Source organism: Solea senegalensis, linkage group LG19 (assembly GCF_019176455.1).
Source record: "Solea senegalensis isolate Sse05_10M linkage group LG19, IFAPA_SoseM_1, whole genome shotgun sequence".
NCBI lineage: Eukaryota > Metazoa > Chordata > Actinopteri > Pleuronectiformes > Soleidae > Solea > Solea senegalensis.
In genome coordinates this window covers 20,952,467-20,978,196 of record NC_058038.1, presented here as the reverse complement: position 1 = coordinate 20,978,196, position 25,730 = coordinate 20,952,467, and the positions used below count along the sequence as shown (strand labels likewise).

At 42.9% G+C, this 25,730-nt stretch overlaps 3 protein-coding genes across 7 annotated transcripts; 1 reads left to right on the top strand and 2 right to left on the bottom strand.

Annotated features, from left to right (window-relative positions):
* Positions 1–567: 567 nt before the first annotated feature.
* prmt1 (protein arginine methyltransferase 1) lies at positions 568–6,323 on the bottom strand. Of its 3 annotated transcripts, none has more exons than XM_044051680.1 (10): positions 6,242–6,323; positions 4,553–4,639; positions 4,292–4,447; positions 3,420–3,483; positions 3,198–3,340; positions 2,676–2,763; positions 2,481–2,596; positions 2,255–2,405; positions 1,719–1,840; positions 568–1,630 (listed from the first exon to the last, which is right to left on the bottom strand). In XM_044051680.1, exons 1-10 carry the CDS (start codon positions 6,266–6,268, stop codon positions 1,547–1,549), a joined length of 1,038 nt encoding a protein of 345 aa, XP_043907615.1. In that variant the 5' UTR covers positions 6,269–6,323; the 3' UTR covers positions 568–1,546. The 3 variants fall into 3 exon arrangements, with proteins under 3 accessions (XP_043907615.1, XP_043907614.1, XP_043907613.1); XM_044051679.1 differs by having other exon boundaries at positions 4,553–4,648; positions 6,242–6,322; XM_044051678.1 differs by having other exon boundaries at positions 4,553–4,648; positions 6,227–6,295.
* Positions 6,324–14,579: 8,256 nt separating this feature from the next.
* On the top strand, positions 14,580–20,332 carry ube2m (ubiquitin conjugating enzyme E2 M). Its single transcript, XM_044051892.1, has 6 exons — positions 14,580–15,025; positions 17,821–17,915; positions 18,195–18,233; positions 18,311–18,414; positions 18,931–18,994; positions 19,090–20,332. The coding sequence occupies exons 1-6, from the start codon at positions 14,911–14,913 to the stop codon at positions 19,228–19,230; spliced, it is 558 nt and encodes a 185-aa protein (XP_043907827.1). The 5' UTR covers positions 14,580–14,910; the 3' UTR covers positions 19,231–20,332.
* Positions 20,333–20,939: 607 nt separating this feature from the next.
* Positions 20,940–25,305, bottom strand: LOC122784793 (E3 ubiquitin-protein ligase TRIM39-like). Of its 3 annotated transcripts, none has more exons than XM_044050143.1 (13): positions 25,243–25,305; positions 24,386–24,518; positions 23,770–24,201; positions 23,460–23,564; positions 23,290–23,385; positions 22,981–23,214; positions 22,244–22,415; positions 22,035–22,127; positions 21,913–21,939; positions 21,803–21,829; positions 21,520–21,695; positions 21,281–21,436; positions 20,940–21,196 (listed from the first exon to the last, which is right to left on the bottom strand). In XM_044050143.1, the coding sequence occupies exons 2-13, from the start codon at positions 24,503–24,505 to the stop codon at positions 20,990–20,992; spliced, it is 1,845 nt and encodes a 614-aa protein (XP_043906078.1). In that variant the 5' UTR covers positions 24,506–24,518; positions 25,243–25,305; the 3' UTR covers positions 20,940–20,989. The 3 variants fall into 3 exon arrangements, with proteins under 3 accessions (XP_043906078.1, XP_043906079.1, XP_043906080.1); XM_044050144.1 differs by having other exon boundaries at positions 24,386–24,515; XM_044050145.1 differs by lacking the exon at positions 25,243–25,305 and adding an exon at positions 25,112–25,190.
* Positions 25,306–25,730: the final 425 nt, after the last annotated feature.

The window sequence follows — 25,730 nt, the reverse complement described above, 5'->3', positions numbered from 1 at the left end:
GCTCATACACAACTAAAGTGCGGTCATGTGATGTCACTGTGGGAAACACGATTTTTCTGGGCTTTTTATGGCCTTTAGGAGGGTTTTACACTCGTGAAACTCCATGAATTAAAACGATAGAATATAAAGATCTATACGTGCCTGTGTCCATGTCTCCAGGTGTCCTGTGGACACTCTTACACATGCTTTTAGGACCATGAGTGACAACATTGTCTTCAAGGCAGAGAGGGCGGGGCTCCGTCTAGTTATTATATCTATGGGTACAACGGCCGGAGGGAGAACACTTCCGGGTTTGAGAACTGTGCTCGCGTACTTAACAGACCGTGGACTGAGGCTGAAGTATGGATATTGAAAAATGGGCCATAATTGGACAGAAGAACCTGAGCAGCAGCAGCAGCATCACGTGAGCACCATAGTAAAATGAAGCACTGGTTATGGAGCAAAGAACCAGAATAACCATGTGACTTCTTTTTATCATTAAAAAACCAGAAGAGAAATAATTGGTGAATTATTTAGTAAAGATAATCTATGAGAACTGTAGTGGAAAATAACACTGCTGAGACTTTGTCGCAGATACAACCGTTACATTTATACTTCCGTTTTATTTTTTTAAAAAAGCAGACAACAAAAAAACAAAAATACAAAAGGAAAAAAACCCAAGTGTGTGAGTGAGAATCCAGAGGAACAGTCGACACTCAAGTTACTCAAGTGTGGCTTTTTCTTAAGTGTGTGTGTGTGTGTGTGTGTGTGTGTGTGTGTGTGTGTGTGTGCGCACACGCGACAGAAGCTGCAACACAACTGTCACACAAACCAGCCAAGACCTGGTCAAATGTGTAGAATGTGCAGCTTAGGTTTTTCCCTGTCTCTTCATCACATGCTGTTAGTTATAGAATGTTCAAAACATTTCACTGAATCAAAGCTGTTCACAGCGCGATGAACACATGAAACTCTGCCGTGTGATGTGGAAATGTTTCTCCACACACACACACACACACTGAGTACAATTACAGCACAGCTGTCTGAAAGTTGTTGCTTCTTAAGCTGCATGAATAAACTCAGACGGTGTATTTTGGTTTGAAGGGGGTCTGAGGTGTCGGTGGAACCCTTTCCTGCCAGTTCAATTCTTAGCTTGCACGAGTGGAGGAGGCGGGGCTTCTGAATATACATACTCAACAAGCCACACCTACAACAGAATCAAGGTCAGATCAGCAGGGTCACATTCTGACCATAGGAGCCAAAAGTGATAAACACTGTGCAGACGACCAGTTTGTGTCTTTTACACATTCAAAAAGGACAAAAGTGGGACGTTGGACACAAACACTTGAGTACACGTCAAACTGCACTTTAGCTGAGTGACTACTGCACAATGAATTACCACACTGATCAACTTTGACTCCAAGAAAGTGAAAAAACCTATTAAATACTGTTAATGTTGGAATAAAATGTAAAACAAACAAAAAGAACCGCCTTTAAAAATGTTGCTGCGCGGGAACGAGACCCCGAGTCAAACCAAATCTGTCCTCTACCACAGAAACTAACAGGACCACTAACGCATCCTGTACTCAGACGTCTTGGACACCTCACACAGCTGACCCTTGAAGTCAATGTCTACGGTGAAGTCCAGGTCTCTCTGCAAAAAAGAAAATCAAACAGAAATGGGGTCAACACGAGGCCAAACAGAGAAAGTGTCCGTTACACTGTTAAAAAGCTGGACTTACGTTATTCTTGACATTCGGCTTCATACTGATGGTCCCAAAGATCTCCTCACCAGTCTTGACGGTCAGGTAGTCATCCAGATAGAAAACGGTCTGCTTCCAGTGGGTGTATGGAGACTCTGGGCCTGAAAGAGTGGGAAACGAGCTCATGTGATTCACTCTGTGGGGTTAAGGGTTATTTTTAGTGGCTCTGTGTGTCCGTGCGTTTGTGTTTCCACACTTATCACCATGACCAACAGAGGATTGTTGCAGTGTCTCGATCTTTTGATATATAAAAAACTGGATCGAGACGATATATATATATTTAAGCTGAAGTGCAGTTTGTGCTGTTTTTTTTTTTTTATGTGGATGAAACATCTTTTATTGACGTGTGAAAATACTTTATATAGTTTGACATACTTCAATCTCTCCTTTGTACCCAAATGTTGAAATGCACTTATTGTAAGTCACTTTGGATAAAAGCGTCGTAAATGTATAAACTGAAGACGACATGCAGTGTGTGTGTGTGTGTGTGTGTGTGTGTGTAAACGCAGACTGACTTGTGGAGAAGCCCGTCCTCTTGTGGCAGCGGGTGAACTCGATATTGAAGTAGGTAACCAGAGCGTGGATGTAGTCGTTCCTCTTCACCTGCAGGCAGAACGGCGACGTGAAGGACAGGTCCTCTGCCTTCACCGTGTAGATGTCCACCTCCTAAACACAAGCACAGGACAGCCACAGTGAACACCTGACCACACCTGTGTCAGCAGACCACTGAGCCACACCCACCTTAATGAGACAAGCACTGGAGACCAGCTGTTTGGGGTCCACCACATCAACCAAGGGTTCCTTAATTGCCACCTCCTTGATGCAAGACATGTCGAAACCATACACGTTCTCCCACCCTGAGACACACACACACACACACACGTCAACCTCTGCAAACACTTACAGGTTTATGTTGGACAGGAGACTGTAACTTACAGTGGATTTTGTAGTCCTTGTACTGCCTGTCCTCGATGGCAGTAACATACAGAGTTGCTCTGTCTGGGAAAATGAGTCCATCTGGTTTCTGTCGAGAGAAAATACATTTCAACCGTCTGTGTGCTATAGTGTCACCATGTTTCTCCCAATGAGCCGTGGTGTAATACTGACTAAGACACTGGACACCTGTTAAACACACATGGTTACTTCTACTTCATTAAACACGGCTGTGACAGGTCGGGTCACAGCCTGGACAGTGGGTCAGTCCATCACAGGGACACATGCACCAACAACCAGTCACAGATTGACCAGTTTACCTCATCCCCATACTGCATGTTTTTGGACTGTGAGGAAACTCGGAGAACACCCACACGGTGAGAGCATGGAAACACTGTGGCCTTTAAAGACACTCATTCAACTTCAATGACTTAACCACTTTTAGTGTAATATTAAAATGGGCGTAAAATATTAAGCTCATCCGTTGTGAGCAGATGCATCAGCAGTACAAACAGAAACACATACCAGCCATTTGTCCCTGGCATAAAGGACTGTGTTGAGCATAGACTCATAGAAGAGGCAGTAACCCATCCACTCTGATATGATGATGTCCACTCCGTCCACGGGAAGGTCCACTTCCTCCACCTTGCCTTTGATGATGGTTACAACTGCAAACAGGAGAGCAGCAACGTCACCTCATGATTCACCCACACATGACAACTCCACATCTTTGGTATCAACACTCACCTTCATCCATCTTGTTGGCCTTGACAATTTTCACAGCATAGTCTGAGATGCTACTGCACTCTATCTGTAAAGACACAAGTAAAGAATGAGGTGTTAAATATAATAGTTAGTGAGATGCTACTACAATAATTCTCACATGGTTTCCATAGAAACGTTAGAATCTCAAACCAACACCTAGTTTTGTTATTGTGGATGAAACACTCAATTTTCTACTTCTAGATCTTATTTATACTTTCAATTCATTTCAAGTTATTTAACCCTCTTATAACATTGATAATCTAGATTTATAATTATTTTATGGCTGTACGGCTTTTTTATGGCTTATCCTTTTTCCAAGATAACATTCACTTTCAATATCGGTCAGTTATTCAACCTTTAAGGAATATGGTACCGAGAAGCTGTGACATGCTGGTGAACGGTGTCTGTGATTGGGCAGTCATTCAGCAGACGTCCTGAGGGCTACCGTAATGACAAGTATATGGGCGCAAAGCTCTGTTTCTCTGCTTTTCCAGTAACCATGTGTTTTCTGACGCTTCATCCTACACACGAGGGTCGCGAGGGGTGCTGGTGCCAACCACAGCTGACGTAGGGGGAAAGGTCTACTCCGCTGTGGTGTGCTAAAGAAAGTTCGTCCAGATTGAAGTGCGCATGATTCAGTAGCTTTTATATTTGGAAATCAAAGAGAAAGTACAGCATCCGCTGTGATCGTGTGTGTGTTTAGGTTTCCACTGTAAAAACGTTAGCTAAGAAAGAAAAAAACTTTTGTTTAGTGGAATTTGTCTTATATTAGATGAACATTTTATGTTCAAACCCTATAGACGCTACCGATTTGGCTATTGGACAATTCTGTTGCGACTCCACCATGAACTTACCCCTATAACTTTCTTGGCTCCCGCTTTTGCTGCAAACATGCAGAGGATGCCGGTCCCACTGCCCACGTCGAGCACCACCTTGTCCTTAAACAGATGCTTGTTGTGGAACATGGAATTGCGGTAGGTCAGCGTACGAACCTCATCTTTAAGCATCTCCTACAGTGATTGGGAGGGTGGGAAGAGAGAATGATCACAGTTGGGTTACAATCACAGAGATAAGCTGTATACACACCGCAGTTTGTTCAGCTTCAAAGACGTTACCTCATGGATGCCAAAGTGGGCGTATGAGTCAAAGTAGTAGTCTTTTGATGTCATATCCTCCGCTGAAGGCTTGGCTGAGCTCTCCCCCTGAGAAACCTCAAAAAGATCATCAGTGTTACAGTCTGTGGGACATGAGCTTAACCCAACATGTAGATTTAAAATGAGGATGCAGTTCTCTACAATCCACTTGTAATCACTGACGGTGTGACCATGATGTTCCCACACATCTCAACTCTGTTATAATTACCTAACCTTTTAGTCAAGACTTACGAGAAGGTTTTAAATAACGTGCATGAAGTTTTGATGCATTTGCCCTTGGAACAGTTCTTGGAAATGATTTACCAATTCAAAATGATACCAAGAGTTGCAATTATGGCTAAATTAGTCTCCTCATTAAGCAATACAAACTGCCACAAATTATATTTGATTTTGGTCATGATAGTTTGCCATCTTTAAAAACTGTACCCGAGCTTTTAGCACCAACTCAGACTCCGCAGTACAGTTAAACACCACTCTTCCATGTCTGATATGGTTATTGTCACTGAATATCTACCAATGACAACACTTTACAACAACTCAATTGAGCACGATTGCAATTATTTTTTTCCCAGTCACAAATTAACGTGATAATTGCAAATCACCATTAGAGCTGCAACTTATTTCATGATCGATTAACCTTAATCGTTTGATCCATAAAATGTTGATCGGTGTTTGTCAAACATGGAAATGATGATGTTCTTAAATGTCTTGTTTTGTCCACAAACCAAATGGTTCACTTTTAATGATTTTAATGATTAACTTTCACATAAGAAACTTGAATAAAGCTACAAACCGATTAATCGATTAACAAAACAGTTGTCGATTCATTTAGTAACCGATTCATTGTTTCAGCTCTAATCCCCATATAGTCATTGCTTTAGCGGCCATAATTATGTATCGTCTCGCCTCTAACGGGACACTGAGCAACACAAAGGAAAGGAGCACATGGTCGAGGTCTTGGCCTTCACCCAGAACCCACCACAGGATATTAACCCCGAATCATGTCCCACACAAAACCATCGATAATCCTACAACTGATGAAAAGTGAACGTTACACCAACGCACGCTCTTAACGGGAACGCTTCACTAATGACGGAGGACATTCCACCGGACAGCAGACCGACACACGGGGCACTAATAATCTAAAATACCCCGCTGCCGTGTAGAAGGTAAATAATAGAGGGCGGTGTGAGTCAGGCGCAGTCGGCATTATGGTATTGCACACGTTGACGCTAACTAACGAAACAGCGGGATGAAGCCTCTGAAGCTAATTAGCTCTGGAGCATCAAGCTAACCATGCGGTCCCGCGGACTCGTCTCACGCTCGCGGCCAACACGTCATTCAGCCCACTCCACTCAAGTGTGATCCGCAATGTGAAGCAACTAGCGCAAGATGCCCATTTAACAGTTGAGTGTAATGTTTGACGTGTATTTGGGGCTGCGTTAGATGTGCGACACTAAATGAATGACAGAGTCACGTTAGCCAAGTTAAAATGGACGCGCTCTCGTCGCCTCCTGCTAAAAGCAGCAGAGACGCGGGCGCTGAAACTGTCTGACGCGCTCTGGTTCACTAACAAGTCAACACTTCATTCATGACACAGACACAGACATGATAAGACAATGATGTATTTCTTACAACGGGCTCTCTTACCTCCATCCTCTCTGCTGGCGCGGCCATTTCGGTTTGGTGTCTGGTGTGAAAGGGGACGCCGAGTCTGAACGACTAATGCAGCCCCGCGGCCAATCACATGCAGCCCTACGGCAACCGAACTGGTCCAAAAAGCAGACATTGATGTTCAGACTGTGGGCCATGCCCCCTAAAGGCTCCTGCAGTTACTGCAAGTGAATACATTACGTTTGTCTGTAAATGGAATGGCTCGCCTCGTCTCGATTGCCGGTGTTACATGCGTGTATGTTACAACGTTAGGTACAAAACTACAAATTTGTTTTGCTATAGTTTGTTAATTGTTACAACATAATAAGACACTTTTGTGTGCATGTGTCTGTGTGCCCATACAAATTGACAGTGCTGTGTATACGTTTTAGCAGATCCTTCATCAGTCTCGAGTCTTAATAAAATGCAGATGAAAAGAGTGACACCACTATTGTTCATGAAAGGTTACATCAAAACAACTCACAAGTAAGTGAAATCATTCGAAATGTATCATTCTCTGAATAGTTGACCTTTCACATTTGCTGGAAAAATGGCAGTATTCAGTGTTTCATATTTTTTTTTGTACATTTTATTTACATTTTCAAATTTTCAGACAAGAGTTAAAGACACATGATAAACAAGACAAGATAAATGACAAAAAAATAAAAATAAAAGTAAAATATAATGCCAGGATACAAGGAAAAGAGAAAAAACAACTGTATACAAGTCAGATCACAAATGGATTTCAGTAGTTCGACAGTGCGAGAAAGGTCAGAGAGTCCACGTCAATCCTCTTGGAAATTAGTTCAATTGGGTCCAACAATCAGACAGTGTCCTTTTTAATAGCATCCAGAAACGGCCCCAGATCTTAATAATTTTCAGTGTTTCATTTTTTTCTGGAGCCTTTAACTCCTCATGTTGACAAAGTAATACAATAATATATGTAGAATATTATCAAACCTCTTACTGATCTGAATGACCACTGTAGGCATGAATGAAATGTAAAATTGATTACAGTCAAAATAATATAAGATGTAGCTACTTGTTTGAATGACATACAGCACAATATTTTCATGGGGTTAATTCAATTATTTACCAATAAGAGTGACAGCTGACCAAATGGAAACATCAGCAGGATGAATCTCTACTGGCTCTTACCGTGGTCTGGCAGAGCTTCAGAGAATAAATCTCCATGGCAACCTAACTTTATCAATGTATCTTATTTTGAGCAAAAGAGTCCAGGATACAGGCGATATCCCAGCTTAATCCCTTCTGTGCGTGGCCCTCTGATATTTTCCGGCCTCAATGAGTGTGTGGATGAGCTAACTCTGCTTTTGAAGCACGCTGGGCCACAGACGGATAAAAGATTACATCACATGTCATTTAGCAGACACTTTTATCCAAAGCAACTTACAATGGAATTGAGAACAATCAGCCAGGGGTGGAGTCGAACTTGCAACCCTGATGTCGTTTGCACACAGGGTACCAGTACAGGTACCACTGAGCCACTCCACCTGTTAAAAGATGAAGGAACAGCAACAAAAAGGAGGAGAATTAGACCAGAGGGGCTGATGATATGAAGGAAAGTGGGAGAAACATAATGGGAGCAAAAGTACACTTGAGGGCGTAGCAGTATATGAGACTGCCAGACAACGCCCCCTCTGCACACAGCTTGCACGCTGGCTTGTAGTGGTCAGTCCAACAGCTGTGTGCATTTGGACTATCTGGGTATCTCATAGGACTACTGGAATTAAGCTAAGTATCACTTCTGTAGGTCTTTCTTATTTGGTTGCTATTTCATTAATTGCTATTTTATCTAACTGTGTTGCTTGACTTTAGTGACTTTTGACTTGTCTGTTTAGTTAAGGTGAAAGTTGTTTAAGATATTTTTGTCTGCTAGGTCAAAGACAAAGTTGTTATTGTTGCTGTTTTGACCTAGTTTCTATTGAGCCATCACCATCACCAGAGGGGTATTCCATCAAGCAGGCTAAAGGCAAAGCCAAGCTTAAATGGCCAAGTCTGGCTAATATGAGTGAGAGTTCGGTTCCATCAAAGAGGCTGAGATTAGCCCCAACTCAGTAACCATGGAAACTATGACTCTGGCTAAGCCTCAACCATGGCTAAGCCATAACTGTGGCTCAGGTTTCCGTTCCATCAATCTGAGCCTCAACCCTGTTCCACCAAGGTGGCTAATGTGAATGCCAGCCAAGTAACCATGGTAACTTATGCTGCCGGGCAAACCTGGTCTGTAGCAGGCTAAAAGTGAAGCTTAGCACCATCTCTGATCAAAGAATGTCCAATAGACAGAAACAGAGACACACACAACTGTCATGGAATGATAACATAATATGTAAAACATAAACTATATAATAAAATGTATTCAAGAAATTATTTAGACTAATAATTATATATTATATATTATATAATATTAAGTACATTAAAGAACATTATCACCCAAATAAAATATAATAAAAAAACAAGACACAAATAAATACAAAATTAAACTAATTAGCAAAAAATATAATAAAAGGAAATTTAAAGAGATCATCATTGTTTTGATGTAACAAGGGTTAGGGCCTCCGATTGATAGGAGATAGATGATTGATTTGCTGTCACCTGCATTCACTTACTGTAATAGGGGTCCTCGTCTCCATTGAATTGCTTGATTTGCTAAAATGATTCTAGATAAATAATCAATAGATCTGTCATATGATTAATTCCTATAGAATGATAACCAACATTGCATTTCTTCATGTAATAATCTACCATCAATTGTATGATAAATGTGATGAGTCATGTAAAATACTTTGATTAAATGTAGCCTATTATTATCAAAAATGTAGGCAAGGTAACTTTATATAGCACATTTTAGCACAAGGTGATTCAAAGTGCTTTACATCAAATAAGATGGAAATACAACAATTCAACATATAGCATGTGGGACAAAATACAGAAGTAGCACAAATACAGCATGTAAAAATGACAAGCTTAAATGAAAATGATATCAATTCTATACAATTATATGCAGGAAATAAATGAAAGCTATCCCATCGATTTGCATAACAATCAGTTGATAAATGTGATGAATATCACGTTCTAACATTAGTACTAGGACTGCCAAATGATAAAATATGGAGAATTTCACATAAATTGCAGTGAAACAATAATGTTATTTTAATTATGTTCATATGAATGTTACTTATTAGGGCTGTCTTTTTGTTCTTTGGGGATTTTCCTTTTCATTTTAGGGTTTGGTTGCATTAATAGATCCACATAATTGATTAGTTTAAAACAAAACCCATCAAGAAATCAATTGGTAGATTATTGTCTCCATATATTTTGTCCCTTTGATGGAGGATTTATAAAACATGATGATGCAGAAATACTTCATTTTCTTTGTCACTTACGCATTCAGCCTGTCTGCAATATTCTGCCACGCCACATCCCTGGCTTTATTGATTGCCGCGGTATTGCCCTTCTTTGGGATTATGTGTCTGTAATCGTCATATACCTCCATGAGGAGGGTTTGCGCCGCTGCCGAGAACATCTCTGCACGCTCTTTTCCCTTGCTTTTCGGCATTTTTCACAGTTTCCGTGCTCGACTAGAATGGGCTTTTTATTTTCCCTGTGGGCGTGCACAAGTTGAGGCTTAACAGGTGAGACTTGACTAAGCGTCAAGTGGAGCCAGCTGATTTCACTTGATGGAACGGCTTGGAGCTAGATTGGGAGATGGCGCTTAGTCAAGCTTCAAGCTTACACCTAAGTCTGGCAATTCTTAGCTACGTTGATGGAATACCCCCCAGGTGAGAAGTTTCACTGGCTACAGGGAGTGGCCACTCAGCTGCAATCAATCAGCCCCTAATCAGCTTCACTGAAGTATCATTGGCTGCAGGGAGTGGCCACTCAGCTGCAATCAATCAGCACCCAATCAGGTGTAAAAAGCAGCACCCACTTTGAAGCGGCAGCTTCAGCGGCAGACTCTTCAGACGAAGACTCAGGAAGACAAAGGAGTCTAAACCGGAGTCAAGACTCAGGAAGACAAAGACAAAGGAGTCTAAACCGGAGTCAAGACTCAGGAAGACAAAGACAAAGGAGTCTAAACCGGAGTCTAACAAGGAGGCTAATGAGGCTAAGTACCTGTACCTGCAAGTGTTTTTCTACTTTTCACATATGTGCATTTTTTCCATTCCTGTTCATGTCTCTTCTCATAGATATTACAAACCTCACAATCACTCACAGCACCACCGTAACCCTTCCTCACTTATATATCCCACCCGCTCCACACACATCCAACACCTTGTTGCAGGGGGCCTGTGGAACTGCCAGTCAGCTACCCGCAAGACTGAGTTCATCTCCGGCTTTGCTACTGAGCAATGTCTGGACTTCCTTGCTCTCACAGAGACTTGGATAACACCCTCCAACACAGCCACCCCTGCGGCTCTCTCCTCTGCCCACTCCTTCTCCCACACACCCAGATCCACTGGAAGAGGTGGCGGGACAGGTCTACTTATCAACCCCAACTGGACTTTCACTCTTTTCCCACTGCCTCACTTCTCTTCACAGTCGTTTGAATTTCATGCTGTAACTGTAACTCACCCAGTAAAACTCATCATTGTTGTCATCTACCGTCCACCAGGCCCATTGGGACACTTCTTGGAGGAACTAGATGTCCTCCTCTCAAACATCCCAGAAAATGGTCCACCACTTGTTCTTCTTGGTGACTTCAACATCCAGTCAGAGAAGTCATCTGATCTACTTCTTCTACTTTCATCTCTTTCTCTCTCACTTGCTCCTTCTCCACCAACACACAGAGCTGGCAACCACCTTGACCTCATCTTCACCAGAAACTGCTCCACCTCCGACCTCAAGGTAACCCCACTTCATGTCTCTGATCATTTCTTCATTTCCTACTCTCTCCCACTCTCCTGATCTGATGATCTCATCTCATCAGATATTGCACTTGTCCGTCGCAACATTCGCTCTCTCTCTCCCTCCTCTCTCTCCTCAACTGTTCTATCAGCACTTCCTTCAGCTGACTCCTTCTCCCTCATGCATCCCAACTCTGCCACAGACACCTTCCTCTCTACTCTGTCCTCCTCTCTTGACTCTCTCTGTCCTCTTACTTCCCGGCGGGTTCGTAAGTCCTCCCCAGCCCCGTGGTTGTCGGACTCAGTGCGTGCTGAGAGAGCCACGATACGGGCAGCAGAAAGAAAATGGAGGAAATCAAAACACCCTGATGACCTGCTTTCCTATCACTCTCTCCTCTCCACCTTCACTGCCTCTATCTCTGCAGCCAAACGATCTTTCTATCAGACTAAAATTCAATCCTCTTTCTCTAACCCCAAAAAACTTTTCTCTATCTTCTCTAACCTCCTTGATCCCCCCACCCCCCTCCTCCTTCCTCCCTTCTACCAATTCACTTTGTCAACTACTTCACAAAAAAGGTAGATGACATTCGCTCTTCTTTCTCAACCCCACCTCCTGATCTCACCACTCTACCAACCACACATTCAGCTCCTTCTCTATCCTCTTTCTCCCCTCTATCTCAGGATCAAGTTCTTTCCCTAATAACCTCTGCCCGCCCCACCTCCTGCCCCCTTGACCCTATCCCCTCTCACCTTCTTCAGTCAATTGCTTCTGATCTTCTTCCTTTCCTCACCCACCTCATTAACACATCGCTATCATCTGGTTGCTTTCTGGACTCTCTTAAAGAGGCCAGAGTGACCCCCCTCCTTAAAAAACCCACCCTTGACCCGTCTGAAGTAAATAAGTACAGACCTGTCTCTCTTCCTTTTCTCTCCAAAACTCTGGATCTTTAATCAACTCTCATCCTACCTTCACCGGAACAACCTTCTTGATCCTCTTCAGTCTGGTTTTAAAGCAGGTCACTCGACCGAAACTGCACTTCTTGCTGTCACTGAGCAACTCCACACTGCCAGGGCTGCCTCTCTCTCCTCTGTGCTCATCCTCTTGGACCTTTCTGCAGCGTTTGACACAGTTAACCACCAGATCCTGACTTCCTCCCTTCAAGAACTAGGTGTCTCAGGCTCTGCACTTACCCTACTCTCGTCCTATCTTCAAAACCGAACATACAGAGTAACCTGGAGAGGATCCGTGTCGGAACCCTGTCCTCTAGCTACTGGGGTCCCTCAGGGTTCTGTCTTGGGCCCTCTCCTCTTCTCTCTATACACCAACTCTCTTGGTTCGGTTATTCGCTCTCATGGTTTTTCCTATCACAGCTACGCCGATGACACCCAACTCATTCTCTCTTTTCCCAGCTCAGACACACAGGTAGCAGAACGGATCACCGCTTGCCTGACTGACATCTCTCAGTGGATGTCTGACCATCACCTGAAACTCAATCTCGACAAGACTGAATTTCTTTTTCTCCCAGGAAAGGGCTCTCCCACCACAGATCTAACCATCACCCTCGACAACTCTGTGGTAACTCCTTCTCACACCGCAAGGAACCTGGGTGTGACACTTGACGACCATCTCTCAGCGAGCCGGACAGCTGAAAGCCTCCACATCTTCCGCCGCCGACTAAAAACACATTTCTTCCGACTCTACCTCTACCTCTACTAAGATGACAAAAAAAAACAAAAAAAAACTTGTACATCGCACTTATGACTAGCACTTCATAGTTTGATCTACTTGAAGCTCTTACTTACTTCTAGCTCTTATTTGTACCCAAATGTTTAAATGCACTTTTGTAAGTCGCTTTGGATAAAAGCGTCTGCTAAATGACATGTAATGTAAATGTAATGTAACAGCTATAGTCTCTGTTGTTCCTCGGTTTGCAGGCATCTATGTTAACTGGCACACTGAAAGCACTACTTGGGATTGTGCCATGTGACATACGGTGTGGTGCAGGCATAGATTTCCAACAATTATTGAAACACAGTTGGTCTGTTTGTTTAGTCTCCTGTTTATTATGCTGTTCCTCCACGACACAAATGTTGCAAGATGTCAGTGAATCGAATCGGCTTCTTCCTTTAGGGGTTGCCACAGCGGATCATCTTCCAGATAGAGATTAAATAGACATTAGATAGAAATAAAAACTCTAAACACTAGATATAATAAACGCTAGACTTTTGCGAAAACAGGTGAACGTCACACAATGTGAGAAATCCCGAGAAAATATTACTCTTGACCATAATCATGAATTGGACGGATAATCTCAACAGAGGACCGGCATCTTGTGAAAAGTGCCAGTACGCAAATAAAAGTGCCGGTACTGTGCTGGACAGTACCGGTGCACTTCAAGCACTCGTTAATAAGTGTACTGTAATGACAGTGATGGTATTTTCTGTATACTTAATGTCTCTTATGTGATCTTATTCTTCAACAAACAAGTGCACAATAAAATTTACTGTGAATTGTGAACAGCACATTGCACTGCATTTCTGCAATTATTATTTTTTTTAAAGTTAGTTAGTTTTTTATTAATTCCCTTAGGGAAAGTATTTCTCTGCATTTTGACCCATCCTAGAATTAGGAGCAGTGGGCTGCCACACTGAGTAGCGCCCGGGGAGCATTTGGGGGTTGGGTACCTTGCTCAGGGGTACCCCAGCCCTTTTTGGCCGGGTGGGGATTTGAACCGGCGTAATACAGTGAAAATGAGAGTCAATCTAATGTTCTGGTGCTCTCTTAAAATGTTCAGTTAGGGGCTGCTGTGCTCCAAGTTCACGTAGTCAAATAGACCAGGATACAGAGCAGGTGTTGGAGGGCCTGGACACTGTGTGTGATTGGTAGCTCTGCATCTTATAGTTGCAGGTATGGGTGGATGTGTAGTAAACCAGAAACAACCATAGTGTTTAGGGCCAGGGAAATCTCTATCTTTAACAGAGAGGGACGGCGCCGGCGATCGCGAGCGGCATCACAGACCGCTGTAGTCTGTGGAGTAGGAGGCTGTACTCCGGACACGCGTGGACACAAATCAAGCCGAACAGTGCCGAACTGTAGATCAATTAAAACTACTTAAACATTGCTAAAAACGTGGATTAATCTCCAACAACTACACGAGTCTGATGTAAAGTCACTAGTCACTCGTGTGTGTGTGTCGCGTATAAAACGAAGTCACCGCAGTTTCACTCAGCCGTGCAGCGATGACTCCGCCCACGTTAAGTCGGTACTTTTTTGTAGTGGAGATGCAAGATGAGTGGCACATGTGCACGCCCCGCCCTCGCGTGGTTACGTCAACTGGTTGCGTCTGGCGCAGAAAGGCATTTTGGGGAGTGTAGTATTCAGTCTTTGTTTATTTCTGTGACGTCAGTCTCTCTTCCTCATAGACACACACTCTCTCTCTCTCTCACACACACACATACACACACACACTCATACATGACCCTCACACAGAGACGGACACACACATGTTTTTATTATTCGTTTCGTGACAGTGATTATAGTAAACACAATAAACACAGTAAACATTAGTAACAGCATCACCCCCCCCTCCCCGGCCTCTCCTGTTAGCTCACATGCTAACACGCTAGCTCAGAAGCTAAGCTCAGTGTCTGTGTCTCAGTGTCAGTAGTTGAGACGCACCGGCTCCATCCACATTCCGGTGCCGTTGAATCGAACCGAGCCTCCGAACACACGCAGCCCGAGCGCATTCACACCACAGGGACACACAGTAGCGACATCCAGCGACCAAACGACTGAAGATGATTAAGCTGTTTTCCCTGAAGCAGCAGAAGAAAGACGAGGAATCTGCTGGAGGAAACAGAGCAGGAGCCGGGGGGAAAAAAGCTAGCGCGGCCCAGCTCCGCATACAGAAAGGTAGGCTGCTTATAACCAGCGCACCACCACCACCACCACCACCGACCGACCGGCGGGTCACCTGTTAACCTGTCCGTTAACCAGTCTGTTAAGCATTTATAAAAACGCTAAATAAAAGTGGCGGTGAGTGAAACTCTCTGGTGCTAATGAGCTAGCACGCTAACTGTAACTCGGAGTGGTGGCAGCTAACGGCAGTTAGCATGTGCAGAAGTTAAATCTGATAGTATGTTAGCACACAGCTAACACACACACACGCACACGAGCAGCTGCTAACTGACGGTTAGCCTCTGACATCACAGGCTAATGAGCTGTTAATGAGCTAAAAGACAGTTTGTTAATGAGTGAAGTTCAGTTATAACAGTGTCATGTATCACAATACTTCACTGTCATATATCACTATACTTCACTGTCATATCACAATACTTCACTGTCATATATCACACTACTTAACTGTGATTTCACTGTCATATATCACAATACTTCACTGTCATAAATCACAATACTTCACTGTGATGTAACTGTCATATCATGAATCTTCACTGTCATATATCACAATACTTCACTGTGATGTAACTATCATATCACAATACTTAACTGTCATATATCACAATGCTTCACTGTGATGTAACTGTCATATCAAAATACTTCACTGTCATATATGACAATACGTCACTGATGTAATTGTGTCATATCACGATACTTCACTGTCATGCATCACAATACTTCACTGTGATATAACTGTCATATCACGATACTTCACTGTGATGTAACTGTCATATATCACAATACTTCATTGTCGTATGTCACAATACTTCACTGTCATATATCACAATACTTCACTGTCTTATATCACAATACTTCTCTGTGATGTAACTGTCATATCACAATACTTCACTGTCATATATCACAATACTTCACTGTGATGTCACAATAATCACAATACTTCACTGTGATGTAACTGTCATATATCACAATACTTCACTGTCATACTTCACTGTGATATAACTGTCATATCACGATACTTCACTGTGATGTAACTGTGTCATATATCACAATCCTTCACTATGATGTAACTATCATATCACAATATTTCACTGTCATATATCACAATACTTCACTGTGATGTAACTGTCATATCACAATAATTCACTGTCATATATCACAATACTTCACTGATGTAATTGTGTCATATCACGATACTTCACTGTGATGTAACTGTGTCATATATCACAATACTTCACTGTCATATATCAAAATACTTCACTGTGATGTAACTGTGTCGTATATCACAATACTTCACTGTCATATATCACAATATTTCAGTCGTATATCACAATATTTCACTGTGATGTTACAGTGTCGTATATTACAATACTTCACTGTCGTACATCACAATATTTAACTGTTGTATGTCACAATACTTCATTGTTGTATACTATAATACTTCACTGTCGTATATTACAATACTTCATTGTTGTATACTATAATACTTCACTGTCGTATATTACAATACTTCATTGTTGTATATTATAATACTTCATTGTTGTATACTATAATACTTCACTGTCGTATATTACAATACTTCATTGTTGTATATTATAATACTTCAGTCGTACATCACAATATTTAACTGTTGTATGTCACAATACTTCATTGTTGTATACTATAATACTTCACAATACTTCATTGTTGTATACTATAATACTTCACTGTTGTATATTACAATACTTAATTGTTGTATACTATAATACTTCACTGTCGTATATTACAATACTTCATTGTTGTATATTATAATACTTCACTGTCGTATATTACAATACTTCATTGTTGTATACTATAATACTTCACTGTCGAATATTACAATACTTCATTGTTGTAAATTATAATACTTCACTGTCATATATCACAATACTTCATTGTTCTATATTATAATACTTCACTGTCGTATATCACAATATTTCACTGTCATAAATCACAGTATTTAACTGTTGTATATCACAATACTTTATTGTTGTATATCACAATACCTAACTGTTGTATATCAATACTTCACTGTCGTATATCACAATACCTCACTGTCATATATCACAATACATCACTGGCGTATATCACTATATTTAACTGTCATATATCACAATACTTCACTGTCGTATATCACAATACTTCATTGTAGTGTATCACAATATTTTACTATCAAATATCACAATACTTCACTGTCATATATCACAATATTTAACTGTCTTATTTCACAATATTTAACTGTCGTACATCACTATATTTAACTGTCGTATATCACAATATTTAACTGTCGTATATCACAATATTTAACTGTCGTATATCACAATATTTAACTGTCGTATATCACAATATTTAACTGTCGTATGTCACAATATTTAACTGTTGTATATCACAATATTTAACTGTCGTATATTACAATATTTAACTGTTGTATATCACAATATTTAACTGTCATATATCACAATATTTAACTGTCATATGTCACAATATTTAACTGTTGTATATCACAATATTTAACTGTCATATATCACTGTGTGAGGTGTTCACTGACTATGTGAGGCATTCTATGACCGTGTGGTGAGGCGTTCACTGACCGTGTGGTGAGGTGTTCACTGACCGTGTGGTGAGGTGTTCACTGACCGTGTGAGGTGTTCACTGACCCATGCCCTCACCCTAAACAGAGATGTAACTGATGTAAAAATGGTTTCTTTATCAGCGTGTGTCAGAGTTCAGTTTCCTATCTCTGATTGATTTCTTTTATCTTCATCTTCTGTTAGACATCAATGAGTTGAACCTGCCAAAGACGTGTGAGATCAACTTCCCTGACGACGACGATCTCCTCAACTTCAGACTCATCATCTCACCAGACGAGGTGGGTTTGCTCACTTCCTGTTTCCTCTCACTTAGCCACAATCAGCTGAGAGCCTGTTGTCAATGTTCTGATCACTGTTCATATACTGCTCTGTGATTGGCTGATTGTGCTGCCTGTTTATTATTCATGTTGTTCATGGTGATGGTGGTGGTGGTGAAGATGATGATGACAATGGTGGTGATGATGATGGTGGTGGTGGTGATGATGAAGATGACGGTGATGACGATGATGACGATGAAGATGAACTCTTTTAATCTATGTTCTTTATTTTTGTCTCAGGGTTTTTACAAAGGAGGAAAGTTTGTCTTCAGCTTTAAGGTGAGGTTTGTGTGTGTGTCTGTGTGTGTGTCTTTTTGATGGTGTTTGAGTAAAAATTGATGTGTGTGTGTGTGTAGGTAGGACAGGGTTACCCTCACGATCCTCCTAAGGTCAAGTGTGAGACGATGGTTTATCACCCGAACATCGACCTGGAGGGAAACGTCTGCTTAAATATCCTGAGGTGAGTAAAGCACACGATGTTTGTTTGTTTGTTTGTTTACTGACGTTTGTTTCAGTAAGGACACAATGTTCTGCAGGTTCTGGAAATGAGTTTTATGTTTGAATCAAATGACAAAAGTAATTCCAAGGTTCCTCACAGTGGAACCAGAAGCCATGGTGACGTCATCTAAAGTGAAAATGTGGTCAGAAAGTTTTTCTCTGAGGTGTTTATGGCCAAGTATAATGAGTTTAAAAGTAGAAAGTTACAGTTGATCCAGGACTTAATGTCTCTGAGACAACCTGATTTATGTCATCCGGCCTCATTGATAAGTATATCTGTGTGCCGTCTGCATCGCAATGAAAGTGTATGTTGTGCTTTCTAATAATGTTTCCTAGAGGAAGCATAAGGTCAAAGGTGTAGGCCCAAGCACTGAGCCCTGTGGAACTCCACAATTAACTTTAGTTTGTAAATATATATATGTGTGTGTGTGTGTGTATGTGTGTGTGGAGAGCGGTTTAAACTGTGTGTTGTTTACAGAGAGGACTGGAAGCCTGTGTTGACAGTTAACTCCATCATCTACGGTCTACAGTATCTGTTTCTAGTGAGTCACACACACACACACACACACACACTCTTACTCTCTCTCACACACACAGTGTGTTAAAAGTGTTAAGTGTGTGCTGGTGCCCCCTGCAGGAGCCAAATCCTGAGGATCCTCTGAACAAAGAGGCTGCTGAGGTTCTGCAGACGAACCGAAGGCTCTTTGAGCAGAACGTCCACCGCTCTCTGAGAGGAGGCTACGTGGGCGCCACCTACTTTGAGAGGTGTCTGAAATAAGACGCCACATCATGTTCCAAACACCCCGCCCCCTTCACGCCCCTCCCCCTCTGTCTCAGCCCCTCCCCCCGTCCCAGGAGCAGCGCAGCTGCAATGGAGTCAGATCGCAGCACGCCACAGGACGCTTTTCTGTTTTAAAACAAAAGACGAAGACACGCCCCCTTCTCCTCCCCGCCTTTTTTTCTGTTTTATTTCAACCATTTACACGCCACAGGCGGACACGCCCACCTGGACTCACAAAGATGGCCGACAGAGAGTGGTGGCCTCAGGCCCTGATGATGAAGATGACGATGATGGTGATGAAGGTGGACGGGGGTTGTTTGTTGCTCAGGTGATTCAATGATTGGCTGAACGCTGCAGCGCCTCTGGTGTTTGGTTTCTTTTGGGTTTTTTTTGGCACCTGACGTCACACAGGAAGCCACGAGGACACGCCCACCTCCATTTTGCTGCCATTTGCTTGTTTGTCACACAAACTTCAGCAAACTCCAAACACAACATCACTGTTCTTGTCACCTGATGACATGAAGTCAGAGTGGGTGGGGCTTGTTAATGTGGAAGGAGAATGTACCATTTAAAGAAAAAAACCTAAAACATTTGTGTTGGAGCCACGGGGGAGGAGTTTTTCAGACTGGGAGGGGCTCTTGTGTGTCACAGATTCTCCAGAGTGGGAGGGGCTTGCAAGTTACACCAGGAGCATGTGGGAGTAGCCTGTCAGAGTGGGAGGGGCTGTGGTGAGGAGCCACAAGTCATGTGACAGGACAGCCCGACCTCACAGAACACATCAACACTGATTGGTTTAGGAGTTTGCTGCAAAGTTACACACACACACACACACACTCTGCATCAAGGGGTGGAGCTTCTTTACAAGTGGTGGTGCTGTCATGGGGTGGGGGCGGTCCTTATGTTTTAAAGGAGCAGGTTGTGGGAGAAGTTTATGGAAAGGAGAGGAGGGGTTTTCATTTTGCTGGCTGGGGTGGGAGGGTCATTGTGGGTGGGGCTGTATAGGGGAGGGGTTTGAATGTTAGGAAATTGTGTATATTGAAACCCCAGCTGTTCACATTGACTGCAATATGATTTATGTTAAATAAAATATTAACTTGAATGATTCTAACTATTGTGACATCACTTCCTGTTTAGAGGTCCATCATATTATCACATGACCATGAAGAGGAAATGAAAAAAATCTTTAAAACCATGGTAACCGTGTCTCCTATTGGCTGACATCAGCTGTCAATCACAGTCAGTGACCTCATGACCTCAGGTTTACTCACGCAGTGCAGTCGCCCTCTGGTGGCTATTCACCATATTTTGACTTCATATTTGGCCTCAGGAGGAACCCAGAAAACCATCCATTCATCTACTGCTTTATCTCCACATGAAGGTCACAGGGGTTTAATTGATGGTCTGTGATTTTAGCTGCAGGTACACATTTGACCATGAGGGGGCATCACATTAAATATCTGTATATAAAACAAACAAAGTCTTTTATTTAAAATTATAATTTTAATGATTCAATAAAAGATCGATTGATTTATTTCACTCATGGAAAACAAAAACAGTTCAAAGTGATCATCTTATTTATCAAGGCTAGACACTCTCGCACGTGTCCACTAGATGTCACTGTGGACACAAATATAAACTGATGATGTCATCGTTCATCAGGACAAACGCACACTTTTATTTAATCAAACGACAAAAAAAGAAACAAACACCATCAGATTAGAGTGTGTGTCTGTGTGAGTGTGTGTGTGTGCGTGTCTCAGGCGAGCTGGTGCTGCGTGGTCATCAGGATCAGAGGAACTTCTTTGTCTCCAGTTCCCAGCAGAGGAAACATTCTGTCGGTGAACTCAGTGGAGTTGCTGAAGCTGTAGATCTCTGATCCAGACTTAGCATTAAAGAAGGAAACTTGACCCACGTCTGCGTCCAGAAACACGCCCACCTGACGCAACTTTGGAGGATTCTTCACCTGCACCACACACATATACACACTTTATTTTCATGTGCTCTGAGCCCCCCGTGCTGTGTGTGAGAGTGTGTGTGTTGTTCCCACCTTGGTCAGAGGGGGTGTGGTCAGTGCTCTCAGCTGACTGCCACTCCACCAGATGGCGTAGTATCCGTTAGAAGGACTCATGTCGAAGAGACCTTTCCTCTGAGCCGACTCACTGACCACGCCCAGTTTCCAGTCCTTATTCTCCCCAACAAACACCTGCCACACACACACAGGTGACACACAGGTCAGTGTGTGTGAGTGTGTTAGTCTGTGTGTGTGTGTGTGAGAGTGTGTGTTACCTCCCAGTAATGGCGTCCACAGTTGAATCCCTCTTTAGCGCTGACACAAGACCAAACATCAAACCTGTGAGGACTGTTTCTATAGAACTGCAGCTTCTCTCCTCGCTTCACCTGCTTCCTGTCCTCAGACAGGATGAGGAACGGATACGCTGTGACTGGGTTCAGTGTCACATCCTCTGAACACGCACACACACGCACACACACACACACACACGCACACAGACATCATTGATCAATCAAATGATTCCAAACTATTTTAGTGAGTTACATTTTAAAGACTCACCCATGTAGACTCGAGCCTTTTTATGTCCTGATGAAACAAAACATGTTTACTACACTGAACAGACAGACAGACAGACAGACACAGAGAGAGAGAGAGAGACAGAAACTAACCTGAGACTGGTTTGTTTTTCTTCAGATCTGAAAGGAACAGGAAACAACACAGTGAGTCCTTTCAAATAAAAGTCTGTCTGTGTGTCTGCGCATGCATGTGTGTGTGTGTGTGTGTGTGTGACCTCTCAGTGACCACTGACTCTTCCTCAGACTCATGGTGCTTCCTCTCAGACTCATCATACTCTCTGCTGCCATCATGTGGTCACCAGAGGAAACTGCAGGAAACAAAGACTTTTTTTCAACAAAAGAAAACTGGACATTGCCCCGCCCACCATCAATCATCAGGTTATGGTTCCTCCCTTTTAATTTAGACCCTTGACCCTAATCTCACTGGAGCCTCTGGAGCCTCTGGTTGGCTCCTCCCCCATCCTGATGTCATCCATCTTGTCCTTGACCTCAGACAGTGAGGTCTTCACGTCCGTCAGCTGGAAGTGCAGAGACAACTCCTCGTCCTCGTCCTCTTTTTTGTCCTCGTCCAGAGGAGCTGTGGCCTCCTCGAAACTCTGAGGAGACAACCAGGTCAAAGGGTTGTGAACATGTGAATGATGAATGTGTGAACGTGTGAATGTGTGGATGTGTGAACGTGTGAATGATGAACATTGTCACTCCGGCAGTTTGCCCCGCCCCCTCCTGATTACACAAACCTGCTGACAATTAAGCCATGTGAACCTTTAAAAACACTCTGTTTCCTTGCTGCAGTGTGTTTTCGTCCATGCCTGATCACCAGAGCTCCTCGTCACAGCCACAGATTCCACAATTCACAGCCTCACTTTTGTTTTCCCTCAGTGAAGTGGATCGGTCTTGTGTTTTGTTAACGAGTGCCAATAAAGACCATTAAAAGGCCTCTCTGAAACCATCTTGTCAAACATGTGGATGATGTATGTGTGATTGATGAACATGTGGATAATAAACATGTGAACGTGTGGATGATGAATGTGTGGATATTTAAAGTGTGAATGATGAACATGTGAATGTGAAGTAGATTGTGAATACATGACTGTATGTGGAGACGTCCACTGAGACATAAGCTCCGCCCGCAGGAACCGCCCCTCACTTCCTTTGTCTCACCTGCAGGAAGCCAATGTGATCCTGACTGATGGCCTGGACCTCCAGTGTTGCCCTCCGGTTCCCCAGCTGCTTTAGCTCCGCCTCCAGGTGGCTTACCAGCCCCTCCCCCTTTGTCATGACGGTGTCCAGCTGGTCCTGGATCCCACCCACCACCTGGGTACGGATCCGGTCCAGAGACCTGGACACCTGGTCCAGCAGGTGCTCGACGTCGCCTCGCTCTCCGTCTGCGTAGTTCTGAAAATAAAAAAGTAAAAAAGGTCAAACGTGGACTAAAAACTAAGCGGTTGGACGTGATTTATCGTTGCAAACCTTCACTCCCTCCAGTTTCTTCTTCAGCTCGCTCACGTGGATCTCTCTCTCTTTGATGCGGTTCAGGATCACCTGCTCTGTCCTCGCCACATGTTTCTGAGTACACAGGTGAACAGAATCAGGCCACGCTCAGTAGTGACATCATCACAGCAGGTGGGTGTGGTCTGTACCTGTTTGCTGAGTCGCTCTGTCTGGACCGACACGGTTTTGTGAGTCCGATGTTGGTCCAGGACACAGATGGCACAGATACAGTTCTGACACGTCTGACAGTAAACCTGCAAACGTCACATGACAGAGATTGAGCTGTGCTGGCAACACCCCCTGCTGCTCAGTGAATTTACAAATGGCAGCTAAAGTAGCATCGACTGCTAACGGTCTGGACCATGTGGATGAAATGAAGGCAGAATAAGGCTCCGCCCATGAGCCTGACGTCACCACATTGTTGAAATGATGTACAGCTGACAGTGAAGTTCCACTCACCTCCAGCAGGCGGCGGTGTACGGAGCAGGTGCGTCCCCTCAGTGCCTCCTGTGGGTCCATCAGTGGGTGTTTGGAATAGAAAACCGCGGTGTGATGCGGCTGCACGTGCTCAGTGCAGTAGGAGGCGGTGCAGGTGAGACAGGAGCTGACGGCCGGCTGTTTCACACCTGTGCACACGTCGCACCACACCATGTCTTCACCTGACGCCACCGCCGACACAGACGGGGTGGAGCCAAAGCGACCCGCGAGGGTGGACGCGTCGCTGGACATGGACTTGGGTAACCCGGCCGCTCCGTAACGGGCCACTCTGTACTTATCTGAGATTAGAGCAAAGACTTTGTTGACACTGAGATGAGGACGTTCTTCATAGTGATGTTTACACAGCGGACACGTCCACACTGAGCTGGACGCCCAGTAACCACCGATACACGCCTGCAGACAGAGGAGAACAAGAAGAACAAGAAGAATGAGAAGAACAAGAAGATCATTTAAACCTGAACTGTTGCTAAACCTGCAGCAAGTAAGGTTTAACTTAAAGTTTAGATTCACAAGTCAAACTTAAACCTGCTGCTCTGGAGGTCCAGGACTTGGACCAGGACCAGAGTGTGGATGTTACCTGGCAGAAGTTGTGTCCACAAGGAGTGGAGACCGGTTCACTGAACAGGTCCAGACAGATGGAGCAGGTTAACTCCTGCTCTGAGAACAAATCTGGAGCCGATGCCTCTGCCATCGTCATAGTACTGCTGCTGCTGGAAGAAAGACCACATCAGACCACACCAGACCACACCAGACCATGTCAGACTACATCAGACCACATTATATTACCTGTGTGTAGTTAACACCTGTACAGTTAAGGTAACACCTCTTTCACTGTGAAAACATTTTTTTAATTACTATCATTATTTTATTTTTGCAGAGAGAAAATAAATATATATTTTAAACTATACTGAAAAAAAGCAAATGTATAATAGATCATCATCTACCGCTTTTATCCTCCACCAGAGGGTTGTGAATGACCCTGGACAGTTCGCCAGTCCATCGCAGGGCCACACACACACACACACACACACACACACACACACACCGACAAACCCACCATTCACTCTCACACTCACTCCTATGGTCAATTTAGAGTGTCCACTTTACCTAATCCCCACGTTGCATTTTTGGACTGTGGGAGGAAGCCGGAGAAGCTGCAAGGCGAGAGTGCTAACCACTATAGCACCGTGTGAACCTAGAAATATATGTCTATATATAAATAAATGCACAAACATACTGGCTCTATACTCAGCTAAAATAAGCTAAGCTAGGCTAGACTAGGCTAACGCTGTGGTGATCTCACCTGCACTCAGGGAGTCTGACTTTGTGAAACCGGATTCAAAGTGGTTTCAGGTTGAATTAAAGTGGACTGAGATTTCCCTGCACTCAGGTTTGAGTTTAAATCTAAACTTTAAAAGACAACATTTCTCTTACCTTCCTCTCTGTGACTCCAGGTGTTTCTGAAATCCTGAAACTCAGGTTCCTGTCAGCCTGTGATGTCATCAGTGGGCGGGGTCTCACACATGGTTGATGGCAGGTGCAGAAAGTTGTCAGGTGAGTTTGTGACATTTCACAACCACAGAAGTCAGGTTTATCACTTTCTTCTGATTTAGGATTTATTTATAATTATATACTTATATTAATGTATACTTATATTTATGTATAATTATATTTATATATACTTATATTTATGTATATTTATTTTATTTAAAATTATATTTATGTATACCTTTATTATTTATATTTATTTATCTATATGTATATATATTAATGTATACGTTTATTTTATATATACTTATATTTATGTATGTACATATGTTATATGTATGTATATGTACATATATATTTACATATACATACATATGTTATAAGTATGTATGTAGATATGTTATATGTATTTTTATATATGTACATATACATAC

Coding starts and splice junctions, on each gene's coding strand:
- ube2m (XM_044051892.1), top strand. CDS start 14,911: ATGATTAAGCTGTTTTCCCTGAAGCAGCAGAAGAAAGACGAGGAATCT. Junction 17,916..18,194: donor TCATCATCTCACCAGACGAG/GTGGGTTTGCTC, acceptor TTTTTGTCTCAG/GGTTTTTACAAAGGAGGAAA. Junction 18,234..18,310: donor AGTTTGTCTTCAGCTTTAAG/GTGAGGTTTGTG, acceptor GTGTGTGTGTAG/GTAGGACAGGGTTACCCTCA.
- LOC122784793 (XM_044050143.1), bottom strand. CDS start 24,505: ATGACGATGGCAGAGGCATCGGCTCCAGATTTGTTCTCAGAGCAGGAG. Junction 22,128..22,243: donor CAGAGGCTCCAGAGGCTCCA/GTGAGATTAGGG, acceptor TGTTTCCTGCAG/TTTCCTCTGGTGACCACATG. Junction 21,830..21,912: donor GAAAAACAAACCAGTCTCAG/GTTAGTTTCTGT, acceptor TTGTTTCATCAG/GACATAAAAAGGCTCGAGTC.
- prmt1 (XM_044051678.1), bottom strand. CDS start 6,268: ATGGCCGCGCCAGCAGAGAGGATGGAGGTAAGAGAGCCCGTT. Junction 2,406..2,480: donor CCAGTGCTTGTCTCATTAAG/GTGGGTGTGGCT, acceptor GCTTGTGTTTAG/GAGGTGGACATCTACACGGT. Junction 1,631..1,718: donor AGCCGAATGTCAAGAATAAC/GTAAGTCCAGCT, acceptor TCTTTTTTGCAG/AGAGACCTGGACTTCACCGT.